General features: G+C 44.9%; 2 protein-coding genes and 1 long non-coding RNA gene across 9 annotated transcripts in view; 1 reads left to right on the top strand and 2 right to left on the bottom strand.

Moving 5' to 3' along the window:
• Window positions 1-25,654, top strand: part of LOC127600226 (CUB and sushi domain-containing protein 3-like) — a 782,730-nt gene that overhangs the window by 120,697 nt on the left and 636,379 nt on the right. For all 7 annotated transcript variants that reach the window (XR_007962299.1, XM_052064574.1, XM_052064571.1 and 4 more), the window contains exon 5: window positions 9,302-9,530. Coding sequence is in view for 6 of the 7 variants with exons in the window: in XM_052064574.1 (XP_051920534.1) it covers window positions 9,302-9,530 (229 nt within the window). In the remaining variant the exon portion in view is untranslated. The remainder of the gene's footprint in view (window positions 1-9,301; window positions 9,531-25,654) is intronic.
• LOC127600376 (uncharacterized) overlaps window positions 1-25,654 on the bottom strand; it is a 257,704-nt gene that overhangs the window by 130,168 nt on the left and 101,882 nt on the right. The window lies entirely within an intron of this gene.
• LOC127600353 (uncharacterized) overlaps window positions 1-25,654 on the bottom strand; it is an 86,466-nt gene that overhangs the window by 27,102 nt on the left and 33,710 nt on the right. The gene's annotated exons all lie outside the window — the stretch shown is intronic.

Genomic DNA, 25,654 nt, shown 5'->3' with positions numbered 1-25,654 from the left:
TTTTTCAGTGAAAGTGTGCCGAATATTGCCAACAATCATCCCGCTTTGTGACTTTGTGTTTACTTCAGGTAATACAGGTCTCACACATTGAGCAGGAGCTGAGAGTTGCTGTGTCCTGCTTCAAACTTTGCTTTGAAAAACGTTTTGCTTTGCAAAACGTGTTCATTGTAGCCATTAATCCAGACATCATCTTTGATTTAAAAAAAAAAAGCACAAACAATTTTATATATTTTTGTTTTGCAGGCTAAAGAGTTTTTTTTAATATTGTGGTGTTGGTGATCAGTTTGAATGTATTATTTATTGATTTTATGGACTTTTATTTTTCAGTATCGTATGGTTTGACATGGTCAGTCAAAAAGTGTTTCCAGTTTAATTAAGGATTTAATTTTATTTTTGAATTTCAGATGCACTTTAAATCTTTTCTGTTACAGTTAATGAAGCTATTCTTTATTGTAAGTCGTTCCATATTTCTTTCTTTTTATTCTCTTATACATTAATAAGGATACCGTGTTTTGCAGAGGTGTACTTATAACAACTTCATCAACAAATTATACTATTTATAGTAGTGCGGGGGACGTGAGATGTTTTCTTCTTCCTGAGGGGGGCAGGATAGAAAATAATTGAGAAACTCTGCTCTAAAACAAGGGATGCCTTGGATGATGCAGTAGCCAATTGCAGAGCATCTATAAGTATGTTGCTTTCAGGAAACTCAGAGCTGTGAGTAACAGCCCATACTGTATTTTTATTATTTGCATAACTTGAAATTTCTTTCAATATTTTCCTGTTGAGATGTTTCATAACTTGAACATATCGTATGAAGAGACATTCGTAAGTTGAGGTAGCACTGTATTCACTCATTTTGAATTTGATGCAAGCAATATGTTCTAATAAAACTGTGAGAGGGGCATGTCACTGTGTGATAGTAAATCGACTTTCCTCTGAACAATAATCAAAAAGTGTTGAGGAAATGAGTGCACTAATTGTTGAAGCTCTGTAAGTGGAATTATTTCCAATTCCTGCTTGATGTCCAGCTTGAGTTGCTCAACACTCCGGGGTCTCTGTTGTCGAATTTTTTGCTTCATAATGTGCTACACATTTGTCATGGGAGACAACTCTGGACTGCTTTTACTCCCACGAGTACTCAAACTCTTTCTTTTACAGCAAAGCCACGCTGTTGTAACACATGCAGAATGTGGTCATTGTCTTGCTGAAATAAGCATTGATGTCCCTGAAAAATATATTACTTGGGTGGCAGCAAATGTTGCTCGAAAAACAGTTTTAGCTTTCATAGTGTCTTCGCACATGGCATTAGCATTAGCAAACTCTCAAACCAACAAGATGCTGGCTTTTGAGCTTTGTACTGATAGCAATCCGAATGGTCCTTTTTCACTTTGGCCTAGAGAACATCTGTAATTTCCACAAGGAATTTGAAATGTGGGCTCGTCAGACCACATCACCTTTTTCTGCTTTGCATCAGTCCGTCTTAGATGAGCTTGGGCCCAGAGAAGCTGGCAGCATTTCTGTGTGGTGATCTATGACATTTGCTTTACATAGTCAAGTTTTAATTTTCATCTGTAGATGTAGATGTAGATGTTAACCTGGTTAACTGACAGTGGTTTTCTGAAGTGTGCCTGAGCCGACATGGCAAGATCCTTTTCACAATATCCCCCTTCAGAGCTTGCAATGTCCTTGCTAAAGAGGGGACTGTGGAGAGTAACTTCATAACAAATAAATAAATACATCGTCTTAAATGGGCTATGGCAAAAAACAGCAGAAGCATCACACAAGAATAACACACCAGCTCGGTGACATCACTGGTTCAATGAAGTTTTGCAAACAAAAATTTTGCAAACTATGATCAGAGAGTGCACATTGCAAATAATTTAATTTCTAGAAAACAAATCGTTGGGTCTCACCCATCAAATGACAAATGTATCAACCAAGTTAATATTTTATCATCCGCTTTTGCTATTTGCTGCTATTGCTGACACTGTGTTTGTGAGTGAGTTGTTCTTGTGGCATCACTATTTTATAATAACCGTCCCCGCACTGAGTTTATCCGCCCAGCAAGGGTCACTTTCAAGTTACGGCCAAAGTCTAAACACCAAATGAGGCAGTACTGTTGGAAACGCAATCTTGTCAAAGCCCGATGGTAAGTCGAGCTGTTTTGAGTGGGGTGCACAAAGTGTATGCTTGTTGATGTAGTTGTGAGGGGGTTATTTATGTCATGCAATATATCTGCTGCACCACAATGTCCAACCTTTATTGACTGAAGATCTACCTTTCGAGAAGCCAACCTCCTGCAATTGACATGCACACATGCACGCATACACACATATGCATGGATAATAACATGAATGAAACGGACAAATAAACTAGATACAAGACAAGATGGAGTTTGTAAAAAGGAAATGACTGCTGACCTTAGTGGGAGACCTAACACAGGCAGCCAGGTATGCACTTTTGTTGCGTGTTATGAGCAAAAACATCAGTATCATAGCTCGTGTGTACCATTTTAATACACTGCCCCTCACGCTCCAGATTCCTTTCCTTTGACAATACCACCGGTACATTGCAAATCAAATAAACTGAATGAGAATGAGCAAAAAAATAGCAGACTGATGACCGCGACCAACTTCCTGTGATGCAGGTCATATGCCACCATTGGTTAAGTCACCACATTTTTTTTTTATGTTTTGTAAATACTTTTTTGTGGACATGAGACTAACAGGGTGGTTAAGGTGTAGCGTACACATAAACCGATACAATATTAATGACACACAAGTACACACAATGTACTTGTTGTACATTGAGCCTTTTCCGTTGCTGGTCCCTCTCTCCGGAATGACCTCCCACCGAACATTCGGCAAGCCCCCCTCGCTGCCCATCTTCAAAACCCTCCTCAAAACTCACTTGTATTCTTTGACATTCGTCTCAGCATGACTTAGATTTGTTCTTGGTTTTACCGTTTGGTGATTTCTACCGCCTTTATTACTGATTTGTCTTACTGTTTATTGTGCATGTTAAATTGCTCCATGTACAGCACTTTGTATGCAACGATGGCTGTTTGAAAGTGCTCTATAAAGACAGTTGACTTAACTTGACTTGACAAAAATCTATTTATTTATTTATTTATTTTGTTATTTTGTTCCGTGGTCCACTTTGGACCAGTCCACAATCGACTAACTAGGCACTCCTGCTGTACACAGTGTAATACAGTGATCCCTCGCTATTTAAATGTTTTCCAGACCATAAACTTGCATCAAAATGTGCAAAAATACATGTTACAAATAGATTATTGCACAATAAATGAGAGTTGTGCAAAATGTAAAAAACACAGAACAGAGTGAAGAATAAAAATGATCGTCACTTAACATTTAACTGTGTTCTCATCGTTTTTTGCCCTCTTTAGTTCATGTTCGAAAATGTCCAAGGCAAACATCAGTATAGTGAGCGATCGCCGGACTGGTGAAGACTTTTTATGGGTCATTCACGTTTATGTAAAGCAATCTGAATGGGGGCGAATAACGAGGACGCTGCATAAACACGTTCTATCTCCACACAGACACATGTGGTTGAGGTCCCTCTTAGCCAATGGGATGCCAGGAAGATGCTAGGTAATAGCCATAAGTATAAGTAGCTATAAGTATGTTGTGTTCAGGAAACTTGGAGCAGCGAGAAGCAGCCCATAATGTATTTTTACCTTTCGTATCTTGAAATTTCAAAATAGAAAATGGTAGGTTACTTGCTCCTATCCAACATGAATTATGTCTTGCCACTTGGAAAAATGTTGGACTTAATGTAGACATGGGGATTATTGCATCATGAATTGGTGATATCAGAAATTAAACACAAGTCCCTCCCTCCCTCCCATCAGGGTGAGTAATTCTGCGTAGGAAGACAAGTGTTATGTATCTTATCAAAATCAAGGGGAGTGAGGATTAATCCCTCCTCAAGTAGCATTAGATTACTGATGGCAAGGATGTAAATGAGCTCAGTTAAAGCAGTTCTAATCCTCGCCTTCTCTCTCCCTCCCCCCACCACTGATTTTTAAAAGGTACAGGTCCTTTTTTTTGGTCTCCAAATCCACAGCATGCTCTAATGATTTGCTCATGAATACACTGTACAGCATTCAGTGCCAATTGTATTTCAGTGAACATTGTTGGAATCCTTACTCCACATTCTGCCAAGCATCCCACTGAATACTGGTGGCTATTAAAATGTGAATACACAAAAGCTTTAAGGCATTATACCATTGAAATTATGACCAACTTTGTGGAAGATTTTTGAGCTACTGTCTCATGATTAATTGGAACATGGCCGCTTCTCAACGAAACCTCAAAGAAACCTCCCATCTTAGGCTAGTACAGCAATTACTCCCAAACACCTAATACCATTGTCTAATCTGACTAAAATACAGCTGCAGACAGTTTATTCATTTTTTTTTGTCTCAGGAATTCTGGTCATCGAAATATTCCTTTTTGTCTTGGCCTTCATTTCATTCGAAGCTTTGGGCTCTATTGTCATCCATAGCACATCTGCCGTATGATCCTTATTTTCGGCAAGCACCCGCCTCACTGCCCGTGTTTGCCAATAAGGCAAACCACTCTCTGCCAAACTGGGTGCAGCATTGCGGGTGTCGTTAAAGATGTGCCTGGATGAGTCACAATTTGGTCACAAAAAGTCAATCTTAACTTGCCTGCTCAGACTGGGGTGAGGTGCCGATGTCAGTTGGACAGCTGGTTGTACGGGAATTTGGTCAATTTGATTGGGGTGAAGGCAGACCGATATCGAGCTCCAAGGGCACGTGGTGGATGTCAGATGTATTTTATTCATTCAAACATCTGAACAGCAGGCATCAAACTCTTGACCATGTTCCTGGCCTCCATTGTTGAGGGCTTTGGGCGAAAGCGATGTTCAATCTGATCTGTGCACGTACGCAATTGCACCTTGCCCTCACCCGCCCCCACACCCGAAAACATACCAAACAGACCACAACCTGAGCTGTATTGGCATTTTGCATTTTCATATTCGCCTAATGCAACAAAATTGAAAAGAAGATTTGGCACATGTGGATGATGGAGCGGGAAGAAAAATGCGTCCAAAAGACTGATAATTGGTGCAGTTGTAGGAGACTGATTCTGCATCAGTCTGTTGTGTTGAAGAAGGACCAGAAATGAAACGTCAAGCTCTAGATTTTCCTGTCGATCAATATCTCGGATAAGGATTTCCTCAGCAGGGTGTCTGGGCTCTCCCTAACAGAAAGAGTGAGAAGGCATTGAGAGTCGAGCCGCTGCACCTCTACATTAAGAGGAGCCAGTGACTTGGATATCTGGGTAAGGATGCCTCCTGGACGCCTCCCTGGTGAAGTGTTCCGAGCACGTCTCGACTCAGGACACCATGGGGAGAGGGAAGTCTTGGCTTCCCTGATATGATAAAGCTGCTTCTCCCGCGACTCGACCCCAGATAAGCAGAAGAAAATGGATGAAGGGATTATTCTTGTCATACATAGTTTCTTTAACGATTCCAATTGGCGGATCATCTTACGGGAGGACACATGAATGATCTCTGCGAGTGCACTCTTCAATGCACAAATGTGCACTCCGCTATCCATGACGAGTGCACCACATTTAAAAGGAATGAGACGAGCCACTGTGATTGCTCATAATTGAAGTTAACTGTGACCATTCCTAAAGCAATGCTGACACCATTCTCCCAAATCTGCCAGCGTGTGCTCATCTGCAAAATTGTCAACAGTCGCTCTAAACTCTCGACGGTGTCACCGTTCACAAAGATACAGCCCTTTATTTCATGTAACGTTGGTGAAAAGTGTGTTTGTGTCCAGTTGACTAGCTGTGAACAATCGGCCTGTCAAAGAGGAGTTTACACTTGTTTTTGACTTTGGAATAATTCAGTGGGTCGTCATTATGTCAGGCGATAGTATAAATCCTGCATTTTATTGTAAACTTGATGCAAAACGTGGATGGTTGAGCAGAAAATGTATACTCCCAATTTATTCAAAGTCCATTGATTCAAATGTTAATTGTGATCTGTTCTGTATAGTTTACTATTGAAATGTGTTTAATATGTTAATTATTAGGGCGGCCCGGTAGTCCAGTGGTTAGCACGTCGGCTTCTCAGTGCAGAGGTACCGGGTTCGATTCCAGCTCCGGCCTCCCTGTGTGGAGTTTGCATGTTCTCCCCGGGCCTGCGTGGGTTTTCTCCGGGTGCTCCGGTTTCCTCCCACATTCCAAAAAACATGCGTGGCAGGCTGATTGAACACACTAAATTGTCCCTAGGTGTGAGTGTGAGCGTGGATGGTTGTTCGTCTCTGTGTGCCCTGTGATTGGCTGGCAACCGATTCAGGGTGTCCCCCGCCTTCTGCCCGGAGACGGCTGGGATAGGGTCCAGCACCCCCCGTGACCCTAGTGAGGATCAAGCGGTTCGGAAGATGAATGAATGAATGAATGAATGAATGAATGAATGTTAATTATTGTTTATTGTATTGTGAGCTTTGCGGAATTTACATTTCTATGCGTGTTTTTCCTGCAAGCAGTTTCCCCAGTGTTGCTGCAGCAATCAATACAGTATGAAGTGTGCAGTACAATGACCCAACACACAGATAAAAATACCCAAGAATAACGAAGAGCACTCACACAGTTATTTTTAAAATAATTCTGTTGAACCACAATTGAAAAGCAATGTCTAATTTTCATTTGTGATTATTGATATTTTTTTTCATACCAATCATTTGCCACTCAATCAAAGCTGTGTCATGATTCCTCTTGTAGTACTCTTGGAGTTGTAAGGCAAGTTATGATGAAGACATGAAAGCTTGGTGGAGATGTGATTGGAGGAATGGAGTGAATGTCAAAGTAGGTTGCCTGATTCATCATCTCTAACCTCTGCAGGGATGTAGCTAACTACAACCCTTGCACTATTATAATTGCACTTTTTTTAATCAATATAGCTCTTTGAATGTTGTCATCTTCCCAGTACCTTGTCCCACTGCGGAATGAAGAACACAGGAATGATTTAAGGCTGGTGACTTTGACTTACACTATTGATCCTTCAAAGACATCGGCCGACCAGCATGACAGAATTGGATTGTTTGAAAACTGTGAAACTCCTGTCATCATTACAATCCTTAAAAGAAAGAAATCCAATAAGGGGTGTTGTGAAAAATAGAGGGTGATCCGAGAAACCCCGGAAACAGGGGAATGGGAAGAAGATTTGGAAGAAACTGAAAAAAATATGTAGCGTGAAACACAACCACGACTATTTTATCCATCCATCCATCCATCCATCCTCTTATTCTCACGAGAGTCTCGGGCATGCAATTTGTCATCGTGCAGAACTGGTTCCCAGCCAATCGCAGGACACACACAGACAAACAACCATTCACGCTCACACTCACATTTAGGGACAATTGAGAACAGGGGTGGGCAAACTTTTTGGCTCGGGGGCATTGATTTCTAAATTTGACAGGTGGACCGAGTCAACACAAGATACGTTACATATAAAAACTGTATATGTTGACAGTTCATACCAAACATCAACAGAACAAAAGCAGTAAAGTATTATCATACTTTTTTCATGAGAACAGTGAACCAACTAAGATATATGTCCTCTATGAATTTCCAAGTATGTTAACAACATACATGCATGACAACACAAGCCACAAAGTACAACTATATATTGCCCAAAAACTGCAGCATACAGTACAGGAATATGACAAAATAAAACAAAGTTAGGACTATTTGCTACAAAATGAGACAAGGCAAAGACCTGGTGGCTTTCTTTCGACTCACTCACTGTCTAACTTGACCTCCCCTCAATCACCACACAAGACAGCGTTGATCAGCTCATGTCGTGCAACAAACTTTTGAAGCCAGCCACGGTACGCTTCGAAGTCTTCGATGCCCATAGCGCTATGGAACTCGCTTCCTCTTATTAGCGGTCCAGTTTGCAGAAAATCTCTCGCACGATAACTGTCAAACCATTACAGGAAACGTTTATTTACTCGACTGTCCATTGAGCCGCAAGCAATTCACTTGAGGCATGGAAATAGCCAGAATCAGACTGAGCAAGAATCGCTTCCTCGTTGTCTCGAGTCTCGTTGATTTGAGTCTTTCACACTCCAAGCATCTCCTGAATGTTTCATACTTTGTAACCCGCTTCATTTAACTCATTCACTCCCAAAGACGTTTTCAAACGTCTTTTCAGACTTGGTCCAGGATTGGCTGGTGCTCTATGAGATAATCAGATACACTTCACTTTCTCCTCCGCGGCCATTACTTTTCCTCTTCGTATGGATGCCATGATCTACAGAACGTAAAAAAATTCGCAATTCCAGTGAAACTCGCTGCAATAGTCACTTGCATGTCGCTGTTTTGGATCCAATGATAAAAAATAGTGGCGTGGACACACTTTTCCGTCGTATTCAGCGGGAGTTGCTTGAGTTGGCGCTACTGCAGGCTTCCGTATCGTCTCCCCCTCCCTCCCTGTGTAAGTAACTGCGCCACCTGGTTTTGAAATGCCTGTCATTACAAATCCAAATGAAATGTATGCAATCATTTACATCAAACCTTAATTGTGTACCAAACTTCGGCGGGCCGGATTAAAAAGACCAACGGGCCAGATCCGGTGGCTTCATATCAGAGGTTTGCCCACCCCTGATTTCGAGTGTTCCATTAACCTGCCACGCAGGTTTATGGAAAGTTGGGAGGAAACCACACAAGCACAAGGAGAACATGCAAACTCCATACAGGAAGGCCGGAGCCAAAATCGAACCCTGCACCTCTTCTGCACTGCGAAGCTGACATGCTAACAAGTCATGCACTGTGCCACAAAACTACATTAACCCTTTCATGCATCCTGTACTTAATATTCAAAGACATTAAAAAATGTACAATTTCAGAGCTTTATAAGATCTGTTAATCACCATTTGCTAGTTTCCTGCAACATGAGGTCTTGCTCAGATTTCACAAACGAACCACTTCATATAAATGGAGACTCTTTGTCCTCTAACATCGATAACGTACTGAAAAAAATGATTTGACAATAGTTGAAAGACCAATCGAGGTGTATCCATGTTTATCTCATGGTTTGAGAAACACCTTAATTTTTGTTCTGTTGAAATACTAACCAAAATGGGTTGTGGTTCCAATAATTTCCGCACTTTTTTTTTCTCCCCGCATACATGTATCTGAAAGCCTAGCCACATATATATGTAGGTTGAATTTCACATTTGAATAAACTGTTATCTCGTTATTTGTCTTTTCTCTTTGGTACCTGATAGCGGAGAACACATGTGGTGGAACCGTGAGGGGTTCCAGTGGCTACATATCCAGCTTTGATTTCCCCAGCTGGAGCTCCCCTGGTGCTGGAGGACTGGGCAGCAGTGGAGAGTGTAAATGGACCATCCTCGCTGACCCAGGGGACACCATCTCATTGGTGTTTACAGAATTCCAAATGGAAGAGAAGTCTGATTATCTTGAAGTAGAAGGATCTGAATCACCAGCAATCTGGTAAGTGGAGTTCAAATTTTGCTTTGGATGGTGGCTTGTCACTTATATCTGCACTGTACTTATTCACATTTACAGCCAGGTTAGGTGTTTCAATCGCAATGTGTGTGTTATGAGTTCATGCTGCCAATACTGCACTTACAATGATGCTACACAAAATGACAAAATGGAATTTTCCTGCCCATTCATTCAGGGTCACACCCAACAAGCCACATCCATTCATCCATCCATTTTCTAATCTGCTTATCCTCGTGAGGGTCGCGGGCATGCTGCAGCCTATCCCAGCTGTCTTCAGGCCGCAGTAGGCGGGGTAGGCATTAAGCTGGTTGTCAGCCAAACGCAGGACAAACAACTACTTACGCTCAAGATGACACCTCAGGCTAGAGCATTCAGTCAAGACACCATGTTTTAGGAAATATACAGGGATGGCAATGGCTAGTGATGAAAAAAGCGGGCGTGGCCTGGACGGGGCGACCAATCACAACAAGTAAGACAACATACACGTCCAATCGCAGGGCTGTTTACAATCGGAAGATGGAAAGACTGATCGGGAGAGCTCGTGAAAACTCGACGATAAGGGACATGACCCCCCCTAAAATTTTCTCAACGGATTTAGACGATTCACAAAAATTATCAATTTAATAAATAAAACGGCGGATTTCTGCATATCCGCGGAAAATTGCCATCCGTGAATATAGAAGGAAATCGGAGTGCCCAGAGAAAACCCATGCAGGGAGGGAGAAAACGTGCAAAATTGAACCCATGACCTCTGCACTGTGAGGTGGACGCACAAATCAGTTGGCCACAGTGCCACTCACTTCGTCACTTAATTGACAATTTGTGTCAATTGATATATATACAGCCATTTAAGACATGGTTAATAAGCTTCAACTTTTTTTTTAAATAGCTGTAAGAAATAGCAACAACTTTTTGTGAATTTGAATTTAATCTGCTCTTTAATGTTCTCCAGCTTTCCCCACCAGGAGAAACATACACATTATTAACCCAATTTATCTTCCATTTTATAGGCTATTTATTATGCATGCAAGTGAGTTGGTGGACATTGTTTCTCTTGAACTCTTTTCTATCGCATAGCTTAGATTGGCTAAGTGTATTTTTAGGAATAGTGTATGTTCAAATTGGTCGGGCGTAAAAAAAAATAAAAAAAATAAAAAAAGAAGAAGAAATCACACTGCGCAATTGCCCCTTGCCCATTAAATTAATAGTGCTGACTTCAAATTTTTATGTGTCTCTGACTGGCCATTGGCCAAATATACCTGCTAGTATCTTAGCACACTTATAGTACATAAAAGGGCTAAACATTTTATTGTTGTGGGATCAAAATCGTGATCTCAGATTATGTGATTTTGGGATGGTTAAAATTGCGTTTTTTTGTGTGTTTTTCTTTTTTAAGTGCTCCTATCCACTTTCCCCCAAGCTCATCAATCAGAAGTGGGACACTACTAGTGGATAGATCACATAAACCAATCAATTCCTCGCTGGTTAAAAAAGTGTCACATGCACGTGACCTAGTCACACATCCGGCTGCTCGCAAATGTGGGCCGCTGCGGTGAGCTACGTGGTGCGGATCGTCTCCTCTATTACATAATCCTCGCCTTTGTGGCAGCAAATAAGCTACATTTGTAACAACTGGCGCTATCACTAAAGGCAGATGAGATGTCGCTAAGCATGCAACACTGAGCCAGAAGACAACATCCAAAGATGGATTAGCTCATGCTTTTTCGAATCATAAATATGAAATGCATTCAAGAAAGATCAGAGAAGGTGCAGACACAACCCTTCAAAAGACTTGAAGAGGGAAAAAAAACAACAACAAAAAACTCCCTGAAATGCTAACTGTGTGAGTGTCAAGTTTTGGCGTGATGGTAGTTCGAGGACCCCAAAAAGCAATGAGGCAGGAGAACCAGGGTGGGCTGAAAAAAATATGTTAACAAATACTTGCTGGAGTACACTGAAAAGACTAACTCAAGTATACAAAAAAAGTCCTGAAAACCACAAGAAACCAAAGTAGCAAACAAACAACTGACTGTTTTACACAAGGGGCCTGGATGACGAGAATAGGCAAAGACAAAAAGGGCACGGAACAAAACCAAATGAAATCTAAACAAAAACATAACAGTAACCCTCGCTCAACGGACGGATCCCAGATGTCCCAAAGTCACCCAGCAGTAGCCGCACTTGCACCACAGGAACGTGTTGGCGGACTCAGTACTTGCGCCCCCGGAAAAGGGTCGCAGCCGCAACACGTGTGCCACCGGAATCGGGTAGTAACCACAACACTTGCGCCGCCAGAACTACTTTGAAGTTTGGTGTCGGTGGGACCAGGCCCCTGGTTCTGCAGGGTCCATTTGCTGGTTAGATCATTTCGTCAGGGTTTTGCAAAATGGTAGGTAGAGGGACCCCAAAAAGCAGGGAGGCAGGAGGTGCAGGGTGGGCTGAACAAATGATATAAACAAATGCTTGCAGGAGTACATAGGAAGGCCTAGTGGTCGACCTCACAGTGACGAGGTTGTGGGTTTGATCCCGGTTCCGGCCTTCCTGAGTGAGTTTTCTCCAGGTACTCCGGTTTCTTCCCACATTCCAAAAACATGCATGGCAGGCTGATTGAACATGAAAATATCCCTAGGTGTGCGTCTGAGCGCGGATGGTTATTCGTCTCTGTGTGCCTGGCAATCAGTTCCGGGTGTCGCCCGACTACTGGACAAAGACAGCGTGGATAGGCTCCACCATGCCCCACGACCTTTGTGAGGATGAATCGGATCAGAAAATGGATGGCTGGATGCAGGAGTACACTGGAAAGACTAAATCTAAGTATACAAACAAAGTCCTGAAAACCACAAAAAAACAAAGTATCAAACTAACAGAAAACCTATTAGAGAAGCACACAATCATCCGACCAAAACTGACAGAACCCAGGGAACTAAATACAAGCAAAGTGACAAGACAAAACCTGGACAAGACACAAAGGGTTGAGGGATATCACTGGTTTAACACGAGGGACCCGTAGGACGAGAACAGGCAAAGACAAAAAGGGCACGAGGGAACACATCCAAATGTAATCCAAACAAAAACATAACAGTGAGCCTGTATCATCATGTTTTTAAGCATTAAAAAAATGTAAACACGTTGCACAACATACTGTATGAGGAGCCTGAGAACTCCTCATACAATATGTTGTGCAACGTGTTTACATTTTTTTAATGCTTAAAAACATGAGTCAATCAAGGAGGACCCAGTTTGCTACAGAAAGAGAATCTGGGTAAGAATAAAAATGAAAAAAAAAAAATAATATATTGAAAGCTGGGGCTCCCTTCTATTCACTTTGTCATCTCTGGTTCATAAGAAATTATCAGAATCAGAATCATCTTTATTGGCCAAGTATGTAGAACACACAAGGAATTTGTCTCCGGTATAACACGCTGCACTAGTATCATCGTAAACAACAAAATCATTGAACCATTTTAGAGTATACCAGTAGTTTTGTAATACAATTTTGTGGTGCAAGAAGAGTGACTATGTCAGTGACTGTTTAAGGAGTTAATGGCTAGAGGGAAGAAGCTGTTTAAGTGTCTACTGGATTTGGTACGCATAGATCTGTAGCGTCTGCCTGAGGGGAGTGGCTGAAAAAGGTGGTGGGCAGGGTGCGGGGGATCCAGGAGGATTTTCCGTGCCCTTGTCTTGATTCTTGCAGTGTGCAAGTCCTCAAGTGTGGGTAGGGCGATGCCAACGATTTTTTCTGCCGTCCTAACTGTCCGTTGAAGTCGGATTTTGTCCTTTTTTGTGGCGGCCCCAAACCAAACCGTGATGGAAGAACACAGGATTGATTCGATGACTGCCGTGTAGAACTGTCGTAGCACCTCCTGTGGCAAGCCATGCTTCCTCAGCAGCCTCAGGAAGTACATTCGCTGCCGGGCCCTTTTCAGGATGGAGATGGTGTTGACTTCCCACTTCATGTCCTGGGAGACTGTGATTCCCAGGAACTTGAAGGTCTCGACGGTTGACACAGGGCAGTTGGATAGTGTGAGGGGCAACTGAGGAGAAGAATGTTTCCTGAAGTCCACGATCATCTCTACAGTCTTGAGCGTGTTCAGCCCGAGGTTGTGTCGGCCGCACCAGAGCTCCAGCTGCTCCACTTGTTGGCGGTACGCAGACTCGTCGCCGTCTTTGATGAGACCGATGACCGTGGTGTCGTCTGCGAACTTTATGAGTTTGACAGCTGGATCTGTTGAGGTGCAATCGTTTGTGTAGAGAGAGAAGAGCAGTGGCGAGAGGACACATCCCTGTGGGGCTCCAGTGCTGGTGGTGCGTATTGATGATGTTGTTGCTCCCAGTCTCACCTGTTGTGTCCGTCCCGTCAGGAAGCTGAGGATCCACTGGCAGATCGCAGGAGACACACCGAGGTGGAGTAGTTTGGGGGTGAGGAGTTCCGGGATGATGGTGTTGAACGCAGAGCTGAAATCCACAAACACAATCCTTGCGTAGGTCCCTGTGCTGTCGAGGTGCTTGAGGATGTAGTGCAGACCTATGTTGACTGCGTCTTCCACAGACCTGTTTGCCCGGTAGGCAAACTGGAGAGGGTCCAGCAGGGGTCCAGTGACGTTCTTTAGGTGGTTCAGCACAAGGCGTTCAAAGGACTTCATGACCACAGACGTCAGGGCGACAGGCCTATAGTCGTTCAGTTCCGATGTTGCCGATTTCTTGGGAACTGGGATGATGGTAGACTGTTTGAAGCAGGATGGGACCTCACACAGCTCCAGGGATCTGTTGAAGATCTGTGTGAAGACCGGAGCCAGCTGGTCAGCGCAGACTTTCAGGCAGGAGGGGGACACTTTGTCGGGCCCCGGAGCTTTCTTGATCTTTTGCTGCTTGAAGAGCCGTCTCACGTCCTGTTCGTGGATCTGTAGTGGAGAAAAAGAGGGTGGGGGGGTAGGTAGAGTGGTTTCTGGTAGAGGTGGGTGTGTGTGGGAAATGGGGGTGTCCTTTTCAAATCGGCAGAAAAACATGTTTAGTTCATCAGCAAGACCCTTATTGTTCACTGTTTGGGGGGATGGCATTCTATAGTTAGTGATTGCTTTCAGGCCATTCCATACAGATGCAGAGTCGTTAGCAGAGAACTGGTTTTTCAGCCTCTCTGCATAGCTTCTCTTTGCGATGTTAATTTCCTTCGTCAATTGGTTTCGGGCATGTTTGTACAGTGCCCGATCTCCACTTCTAAATGCGGCCTCTTTCTCTTTCCTGAGTTGCCTGAGTTTGGGAGTAAACCATGGCTTGTTATTGTTAAACGAGCGGAAGGACTTCGTTGGTACACACATGTCCTCACAGAAACTGATGTATGATGTTACAGTGTCTGTGTATTCATCCAGTGTGCCCGTTGAAGTTTCAAAGACGCCCCAATCAGTGCAGTCTAAGCATTCTTGTAGAGCTAGCTTTGCTTCATCTGTCCATTTTTTCACAGTCTTAACAACCGGTTTAACACATTTGAGTTTCTGTCTGTATGTAGGTATTAAGTGGATTAAATTGTGGTCAGAAAGACCCAATGCTGCACGGGCGACCGATCGGTATGCATTTTTGATTGTTGTATAGCAGTGGTCTAGAATGTTGCCTTCTCTGGTGAAACAGTCGATGTGCTGCTTATATCTGGGAAGTTCACGGTTAAGATGTGCTCTATTAAAATCGCCCAAAATGATCAGGGGTGACTCTGGGTATTTTAGCTCGAGTTTGTTTACTTGTTCGGCTAGCGTTTGTATCGCCGTGTTAGCGTTAGCTTGTGGCGCAATGTAAACACCGACTAGTAAAAAGGAGGTGAACTCACGTGGCGAGTAGAATGGCTTGCAGTTTAAAGACAGCGACTCCAGGTCCGGGCTGCAGTGTGCGTCGAGCTTCGTGACATCAGTGCACCATTCTTCGTTGATATAGAAGCAAATCCCACCACCTTTCGATTTCCCTGATAGCTCCGTGTCGCGGTCGGCTCGGAGAAGGCGGAAGCCGGGTAGATGTAGCGCGGGATCTGGATGGCGGTCACTGAGCCAGGTTTCGGTGAAGCAGAGCGCAGCAGAACGTGCAAATGTTTTGTTGGTCTTTGTGAGGAGAAGAAGTTCATCCAACTTGTTTGGCAGAGATCGTAGATTAGCAAGATGGATCGATGGGAGCGGGGTTCGAAATCCACGCTGCCGGAGCTTGACGAGCACGCCGGCTCGCTTCCCCCTCCGGCGGCGTTTCCATGCTGCGTACAGCGCAGCCGCTCCGCTCGCGATTAGCTCCGAAAAACCCTGTGGATTTTCGTGTACTGGTGAAAAAAGACCGAGCGTAGACTCCCCAATGAGCAGCAACTTTTCCCTCGTGTAAATAAGCCGCTCAGGGTCGCCAAAAACAAACGAAAATGACAAAAACAGGGATAATACTAGGGAGCGTGTGACCGAGGCTGCCATACCTGTCGGCGCCTGATGACGTATAAATATGGTGAAGCATTTTTGGGATTTATATATGAGTAATGTTTATACTATTTCTCATGTTTGGAGGCGTGTGGTGGGTGGCTGTGTGTCGCTTGCTTATCACCCAGAAATTACTTTTTTGCCTGTGTGAAAGCTTCCATGCATTTTGATATATGTTGTCATTTGTAATGTAACTGCATCCTGCACATCCTACTTGGAATCACTGCAAAACCAATGGCTGACACTTGGCCACTTTTCACACAAATCTTGTGTGCGGTAGCCTTTTAACAGAATGTGAGAAACATGAGGGACCCCATCAGAACGTGATGGGCCAGGAGAGTTAGTACTTGCGTCTTGGGTAAGCTGCAGGCTGAAACCGTAGTGCACCTTTGAGCTTCCGGGACTCAGCAGCAGCTGTTGCCCACCACATCCTGTTTGGGATACCTTGATTAGAACTTGAGAAACTGAGACATACAGAGGAGAAACACTGGGATTCTAAATTAAAATGAGCATGACACAAACTATTACTCTTGTTGTTCAGGTTTTCAGAGGGTTCTTGAAATTGTAGGAAAAGGTTGAAACATCATATCAGCTGCCACTTGAACCAGGAACAATTTCCTTCTGTTGAGGATACGGTCATGATAGCCGAATCGTTTTGTGTTGCAGATTGCAGTGTCAGGTTTGTTTTTTTTCCCTCTTGATGCAATGTCTCATATCATTTCCACTTTTCACATCTAATTTTTCAGAACAGATATTAGTTTATTGATTTCATGGTCTTCACAAAGTGGTGGAAGGCTATGGTTCAATTAAGGTGAGAGTAGTCAAGAACATCATGCTTCTAACTCTAAGGTGCGTCTGGACTAAAGAAGACTTGTTATGATTGTGACCTTTAAATATGATTGCACAGCCCTGCTCACAAAGGGCAAAACAACAAGCTGTGGATTACATGCCAGCCATTGCAAAACTATAATTGTGGACTAAAAATATATATTTTATGCAGTATGTTCTCATAAGTGTTTTCTCTTTTAATTGCCTTTTGCTCTGAACTACAGTGCTTTACACAGGTTGCTGATTATCATAACTTGGCTTTGAAATATCATGATGTGTTTTTTTTTTAATTTAAACTCAGTTTGGGTATAGGTTGTGCTACAGATTATTACAAAATTTGAATTACTATGTCTATCCTATTCAATTTTGATAATTGGGATTTACATACTAGTTAGTCACTTCCAACTACTACTTACCGTATTTTCACGACTATAAGGCGACATTAAAAGTCTTAAATTTTCTCCAAAATGGACAGGACACCTTATGATGCGGAGCGTCTTGTGTACGCGCTGAGTTCCAAAACCTGACTGACAGCCGACACGCTGTTTATATAGAGAAAAGGCAGAAGTGACTGTGGACAGGCATGCGACAAAGAAGTCGGCCAATCGGTGAAGGGTGGGGGTGTATGTATACATATATGGAGAGAAAGAGAGCAAAGGCAGACGTGAGTGAGGACAGGCATGCGGGGAAGAAGTATGCCAATGAGTGAAGGGTGGGCGTGTAAGTGGACGCTAAAGGGATGCCCCAAGCAGGTACCAACACCTGTATAGAGTGTGGCTATGTGCATTGTTGCAAAACAACTTCGGTTTTGGTTTCTAAGAACCCCCGAAAATAAATTCTACAAAGATACAAGCCTACTAAGCTCAGTTCAAACTTCAAGCCATCGGTTATGCTTTTGGCATGCGTGCCCATCTCACAGCAGCGGTGAAAAACCAAGTCAAGCAAATGAACTCTTGAGCTTGCCGTTATTCCCGGCGGCTTGACTAAAGAACTCCAACCGCTGGACATCGGCATCAACCGGGCGTTCAACGTAAAGTTACGACCGGGCGTTCAAAGTAAAGTTGCGAACGGCATGGGAACAATGGATGATCGATGGCAAACACAACTTTACAAAGAGTGAGAGGCAGCGCTGGGCGAGTTACGCATCAATTTGCTAATGGATTGTAGCTGCTTGGACGAACGTGTCTGCTTGCACTGTTTTTCGAGTTTTTGGCAAAGCCGGCATCATTTCTGTGGAGCCACATGGCAATGAGAGTGACTCTGACAACGAGAGGGAACACTGAGTTTTTGATGTATTACCGGTACTTGCACAATTGTTCAATTCTGATACAGAGGATGAGGAGGTTGATGGATTTCTGGGTGATGATTGATCGAAAAACGTGAGTACATTGTACGATGGCTAAATAAAATACAATGGAACTCAGTTTTGCTTCCGTTGCCTTTTTAAAAACGTGATTTTAGCTTGTATCTGTATGTCTTGGCATGCTACCGTATGCTTCAAGCTAACATGTTTTTAGCGTGTGCGCATGCATGCCGTATGTTTAAGCTGGCGTATGGTATACCACTTTAAAACTGCGGCCAATAATACAGTGCGTTTTGTCTATGTGTAAAATACAGAAATAGCACCCATTAATGAGACTGCGCCCAACCATACGGTGCACCGAATGGTCGTCAAAATATGGTATTAGTTCGTATGCCAGTGGTGTGAAATATTCGGGCCGTGGTCCGCAACGGCCCCCAAGGAGGTTCGATGAGGCCCGCAGGTGAAAAAAAATGAAAAAAATGCATAAAAGACACGGTATGAATATCTTTTATAAGGTGCAATTCATCCGCTAGGGGACAGAATTGATCAGAATAGAAGACATTGTTTTGATCAGAGAAGTAGACAACAGCCGTCTTTGTTTGTCACTGAGACAGACCCAACACAGCAGACATCAAGGACATTTGAATACTTTATTCTTTCCACTTTTAAAAGCACTCTCCTTAGTTTGTAAGGTGTTGACAGGGATTAAATTTAGATTGTATATGCACGTGTGTAAATGGTTTTAAAAAAATCTTTCTTTATAAATCTCATTTAATCTTAAAATGCATAACTATATTTGTCACTACAAATTACTTGTTAAAGATTTGTGCCTTTGTACAATAAGTGGGATCAGTTGCAATGCATACAATACAATACAATACAATACATGCTGATTTATATAGCGCTTTCACAACAGCGGCAGCTGTAACAAAGCGCTTTACAAAACAGTTAACATAAAGTAAAATAATAAACACAACACATAACATAAAACACGGACAGTCGAGCAGTCGTAACCACTTTTCCGTCACACGCTTTGTTGTTTGAAGCAGTTTGAGATGAAAGAGGAGAGAATCAAAGTGTCCTTTAACCAGTGGATCAGAGACGTCATGCTCAAAATGTGCACACGTCGGCTACAAGCTAAGTTTCAAAGTCAACAAGAAGAACATAATGTATTAAGGGTGTGGAAAATAATCGATATTAATCGATACATCGATGCGCACGTGCGTGATCCGAGTGCATCGGCTCATTCACTGGGTACGACGCGATTGACGGGTGAAATCGCGATTCATCACGATGCATTGATGGGTATCGGTAAAATCCGATTTAAGCGCCGTTTTATTCATGTTAAACGTCACATATATGCCCTTTCCTCGGCGCAGTGAATGCACCTTCATTGCTTTGCGTTTTGTGTTGAATACGGACGGTAGCCGTGCGTCACATACAGTCCAGTACACAACTAGCGAAACATTATGGATGTTAGCGCAAGCAGCAGCAAGGAAACTACTATATTTAATGCAGCCGCAACATTCAAATCTTATGTTTGGAAATACTACGGCTTCGAAAAGAAAGACGGAAAGCTTGAAAAAACCTCCGTAATTTGCAAAGAATGGAGCACTAAGAAGCCATACAACGGCAGCACCACAAATTTGCAGACCCACTTAAAATGATGGCACCAGATCACCGACAAGTTTACCTCCCGCTCCCCCGCTTCCCCGCCCAGTTCCTCGTCGGACACCGGAGAAACTCTTGGTAAACCAGGTCAGGATCAGAAAAAAATTGCCTCTTATTTTGGGAGTCCCCTTGCAACTCACTGGGACCGCGCAATGGCTATAACTAAGGCCACTGCTTATTTCATATGCAAATACCTCCAGCCTTAGCGTGGTGGACAACGAGGGTTTCAGACAGCTCGTGCACGTTTTGGAACCCAGGTATAAAATACCAGACAGGTCTGTGTTCACTTACAAACATATTCCCGATGTGTACAACAAAGTGAGAAGTGAGATTACTGTGTTGCTGAACAGTGCGCAAAGAGTTGCACTTACAGTGGATGGGTGGACATCTTGCGCTATAGATTCATATATATATATATATATATATATATATATATATATATATATATATATATATATATATTCATCTTCCGTACCGCTTGATCCTCACTAGGGTCGCAGGGGGTGCTGGAGCCTATCCCAGCTGTCTTCGGGCAGTAGGCGGGGGACACCCTGAATCGGTTGCCAGCCAATCACAGGGCACACAGAGACGAACAACCATCCACGCTCACACTCACACCTAGGGACAATTTAGAGTGTTCAATCAGCCTGCCATGCATGTTTTTGGAACGTGGGAGGAAACCGGAGCACCCGGAGAAAACCCACGCAGGCCCGGGGAGAACATGCAAACTCCACACAGGGAGGCCGGAGCTGGAATCGAACCGGGTACCTCTGCACTGTGAAGCCGACGTGCTAACCACTGGACTACCGGCCGGGCTCTCGAAATCATTCCAGGAATTTCCCCCGATTTAGCCATTTCACGTCGGTGTGCAGCAGCAACTCAGAATGATCGCACTCAGCCTTCTCCAGATGTGCACAGAACAGGCATCTTTGAAGAGATCTGGCCCGAATTCCATCCATCCATCCATCCATCATCTACCGCTTATCCGGGGCCGGGTCGCGGGGGCAACAGCTTTAGCAGGGAAGCCCAGACTTCCCTCTCCCTAGCTACTTCTTCCAGCTCTCCCCGGGGGATCCCGAGTCGTTCCCAGGCAAGCTGGGTGACATAGTCTCTCCAGCGTGTCCTGGGTCTTCCTCGGGGTCTCTTCCCGGTGGGACATGACCGGAACACCTCACCAGGGAGGCGCTCAGGAGGCATCCGAATCAGATGCCCAAGCCACCTCATCTGGCTCCTCTCGATGTGGAGGAGAAGCGGCTCGACTCTGAGCCCCTCCCGGATGACTGAGCTTCTCACCTTATCTCTAAGGGAGAGCCCGGACACCCTGCGGAGAAAACTCATTTCAGCCGCTTGTATCCGGGATCTCGTTCTTTCGGTCACGACCCATAGCTCGTGACCATAGATGAGGGTTGGGACGTAGATCGACCGGTAAATTGAGAGCTGCGCCCTTTGGCTCAGCTCCTTCTTCACCACGACAGACCGATACAACGTCCGCATCACAGCAGACGCTGCACCGATCCGCCTGTCGATCTCCCGCTCCCTCCTACCCCCACTCGTGAACAAGACCCCAAGATACTTGAACCCCTCCACTTGGGGCAAGATCTCCTCCCCGACCCGGAGGGGGCACTCCACCCTTTTCCGACTGAGGACCATGGTTTCAGATTTGGAGGTGCTGATTTTCATCCCAACCGCTTCACACTCGGCTGTGAAACACTCCAGTGAGAGTTGGAGAGCCCCGTTTGAAGGAGCCAACAGCACCACATCATCTGCAAAAAGCAGGGATGCAATACTGCGGTCCCCAAAACGGACCCCATCAACGCTTCCGCTGCGCCTAGAAATTCTGTCCATAAAGGTTATGAACAGAATCGGCGACAAAGGGCAGCCTTGACGGAGTCCTACCCCCACTGGAAACGATTCCGACTTACTGCCGGCAATGCGAACCAAACTCTGACATCGGTGGTATAGTGACCGAACAGCCCGTATCAGGGGGTTTGGTACCCCATACCCACGAAGCACCCCCCACAGAACTCCCCGAGGGACACGGTCAAACACCTTCTCCAAGTCCACAAAACACATGTAGACTGGTTGGGCGAATTCCCACATACCCTCAAGGACCCTGCTAAAGGTGTAGAGCTGGTCCACTGTTCCACGGCCGGGACGAAAACCACACTGCTCCTCCTCAATCTGAGGCTCGACTTCCCGACGGACCCTCCTCTCCAGCACCCCTGAATAGACCTTACCAGGGAGGCTGAGGAGTGTGATCCCTCTGTAGTTGGAACACACCCTCCGGTCCCCCTTTTTAAAAAGAGGGACTACCACCCCGGTCTGCCAATCCAGAGGCACTCTCCCTGTTGACCACACGATGTTGCAGAGGCGTGTCAACCAGGACAGCCCCACAACATCCAGAGCCTTGAGGAACTCCGGGCGGATCTCATCCACCCCTGCGGCCTTGCCACCGAGGAGCTTTTTAACCACATCGGTGACTTCAACCACAGCGATAGGAGAGCCCACCTCAGAGTCCCCAGGCTCTGCTTCCTCCAAGGAAGGCGTGTTGGTGGAGTTGAGGAGGTCTTCGAAGTACTCTGCCCACCGGTTCACAACGTCCCGAGTCGAAGTCAGCAGCGCCCCATCCCCACTGTACACAGTGTTAGTGGTGCACTGCTTCCCCCTCCTGAGACGTCGGATGGTGGACCAGAATTTCCTCGAAGCCGTCCGGAAGTCGGCTTCCATGGCCTAACCGAACTCTTCCCACGCTCGGGTTTTTGCCTCGGCGACCACCGAAGCCGCGGTCCGCTTGGCCAGTCGATACCCGTCAGCTGCCTCTGGGGTCCCACAGGCCATAAAGGCTCGATAGGACTCCTTCTTCAGCTTGACGGCATCCCTTACTGCTGGTGTCCACCAGCGAGTACGGGGGTTGCCGCCACGACAGGCACCAACCACCTTACGGCCACAACTCAGATTGGCCGCCTCAACAATAGAGGCACGGAACACGGTCCACTCGGGCTCAATGTCCCCCGCTTCCCCCGGAACATGGGAAAAACTCTGTCGGAGGTGGGAGTTGAAACTCCTTCTGACAGGAGATTCCGCCAGACGCTCCCAACAAACCCTCTCTATACGTTTGGGTCTGCCAGGACGGACCGGCATCTTCCCCCACCATCGGAGCCTACTCACCACCAGGTGGTGATCAGTTAACAGCTGCGCCCCTCTCTTCACCCGAGTGTCCAGAACATGCGGCCGCAAATCCGATGATACAACAACAAAGTCGATCATCGAACTGCGACCTAGGGTGTCCTGGTGCCAAGTGCACATATGGACACCCTTATGTTTGAACAAGGTGTTCGAGCACAGAAGTCCAATAACAAAACACCACTCGGGTTCAGATCGGGGGGGCCGTTCCTCCCAATCACGCCCCTCACGCCCCTCCAGGTCTCACTGTCATTGCCCACGTGAGCATTGAAGTCCCCCAGCAGAACAAGGGAGAATATCCTTTATTCGTCCCACACTGGGGAAATTTACAGCCTCCAGCAGCAAGAATGTATGTAGAAAGAAGAAAGGAGAAAGAGAAAAAAAAAACAACAAACATCTTTCAATTAAATACAATATGAACACAAATGGATAAATCGCAGTACTATTTACAATTTTCCTTCATATCATATAATTATTACTATCATGATTGTTATTTTTTATTCATCAGCCTGACAGCAGTCGGTAGGAACGAGCGTCGGTATCTCTCCTTCTTGCAGCGCGGGTGTAACAGTCTCTGGCTGAAGGAGCTACCAAGTGCTGTCAGGGCGGGCTGGAGGGGGTGGGAGGGACTGTCCATCATGGCTTTTAGCTTAGCTAGCATCCTTCTGTTGCCCACCTCCTCCAGAGTGTCAAGGGAGCAACCCAGGACAGAACTGGCCTTCCTGACCAGTCGCTCCAGTCTCTTTCTGTCCTGGGCTGAGATCATGAGTTCATGGGCAGTATATTGTTAACAGCTCCTCTTTCGCAGTTACGTCAGTAAACACCCTTTGAATAAAAATGCACAATTCTGCTGTCACACTCACGTCTGTAGATTCGTCCAACTGCAGTGAGAAACAATCACAATCTGATATGTCCTTCCAAAGTTGCTGGTTCAAATCCTCAGGCATGGCTTCACTGCGCCGTGATACTGTAATTCTTGATAGCTGGAGAGCTTTGATGGAAGCTAGTATAAGCTGCTGATTTGTTTTTAAAATCTCTGAACAACGAGTCGACTGCTTCAACAAATGCTTCTTCCATCTTGGAAGGATTTCTTTTTTTTAACAATGAAGTGACTCACCCGTAACAATGCTTCAGTGGCTGCCTTTAACTTTGAAGTTCTCTGTGTGAAAGATGACTGTTGCCCGGAAAGCTGGGATTTTAGTTCCTTCACCTTTCTCCTTCTCTGTTCGCTTCTTGGTGGGAACTCAGCATCACAGTTTTTATGAACAATCCGAAAATGGTGCTCCAAATTTCCCTTCTTCTGGAAAGTCCTTGCAGACTGACAGGTGAGGCAAATGCACTTTGAAAACGACATTGTAAAATAGAAGTCCTCCTCCCACTCTTTATGGTAGTGGTAGGTCTTCGGCTTTTTACTTACCGTATTTTCACGACTATTCGACGCACCGTACGGTTGGGCGCAGTCTCATTAATGGGTGACATTTCTGTATTTTACACATAGACAAACCGCACTGTCTTAATGGGCGCAGTTTTACAGTGGTAAAACATACGCCAGCTTAAACATAAGGCATGCATGCGCGCACGCTAACACGTTAGTTTGAAGCATACGGTAGCATGCCAAGACATACAGATACAAGCTAAAAACACGTTTTTAAAAAGGCAACGAAAGCAGAACTGAGTTCGGGTGTATTTTATTTAGCCATCGTACAATGTTCTCACGTTTTTCGATCAATCATCACACAGAAATCCATCAAAGTCCTCATCCTCTGTATCAGAAGCAGAGGACTGCACATCCCAGTGGTCATTGAACGCATCACATGCTAAAGTGTGAGTTGCTACCCATTGCCGAGCGGAAAGAAGGAGCAGCAACAGCAAAATCAACATTTCTCTCGTGTGAAGCTTTCCCACATTTGAAAGTAAAGAACAGAGCGAAACATGGTGGCAGCGCGTTTGTGTGCAGAAAGAATTGAACAATTGTGCAAGTACCGTAATCCATCAAAAACGCCGCATTCCCTCTCGTTGTTGCGTATTGTGGCGTAACTCGCCCAGCGCTGCCTCTCACTCTTTGTAAAGTTGTGTTTGCCATCGATCATCCGTTGTTCCCATGCCGTTCGCAACTTTACTTTGAACGCCCGGTTGATGCCAATGTCCAGCGGTTGGAGTTCTTTAGTCAAGCCTCCGGGAATAACGGCAAGCTCAGAGTTCATTTGCTTGACTTGGTTTTTCACCGCTGCTGTGAGATGGGCACGCATGCCAAAAGCATATCCGATGGCTTGAAGTTTGAACTGAGCTTCGTAGGCGTGTCTCTTTGAATTTATTTTCGGGGGTTCTTAGAAACCAAAACCGGAGTTGTTTTGCAACAATGCACATTGCCACACTCTATACAGGTGTTGGTACCTGCTTGCGGCGTCCCTTTAGCCTCCACTTACACGCCCACCCTTCACCCATTGGCGGACTGCTCCCCAGCGTGCCTGTCCTCTCTCCCTCTCCATATATGTATACATACACGCCCACCCTTCCCTGATTGGCCGACTTCTTTCCCGCATGCCTGGCCACAGTCACTTCCGCCTTTTCTCTATACAAACAGCATGTCGGCTGTCAGTCAGATTTTGGAACTCAGGGCATACAAAAGACTGTGACACCGGTTATTTCAACTTCACACACATGGCCGGAAGTCAAGGCCATGTGTGGTC

This window comes from Hippocampus zosterae, chromosome 5 (assembly GCF_025434085.1).
Source record: "Hippocampus zosterae strain Florida chromosome 5, ASM2543408v3, whole genome shotgun sequence".
Classification (NCBI taxonomy): Eukaryota; Metazoa; Chordata; class Actinopteri; order Syngnathiformes; family Syngnathidae; genus Hippocampus; species Hippocampus zosterae.
Note: the sequence above shows the minus strand (reverse complement) of the source record. Positions and strands in the feature narration are given on the sequence as shown.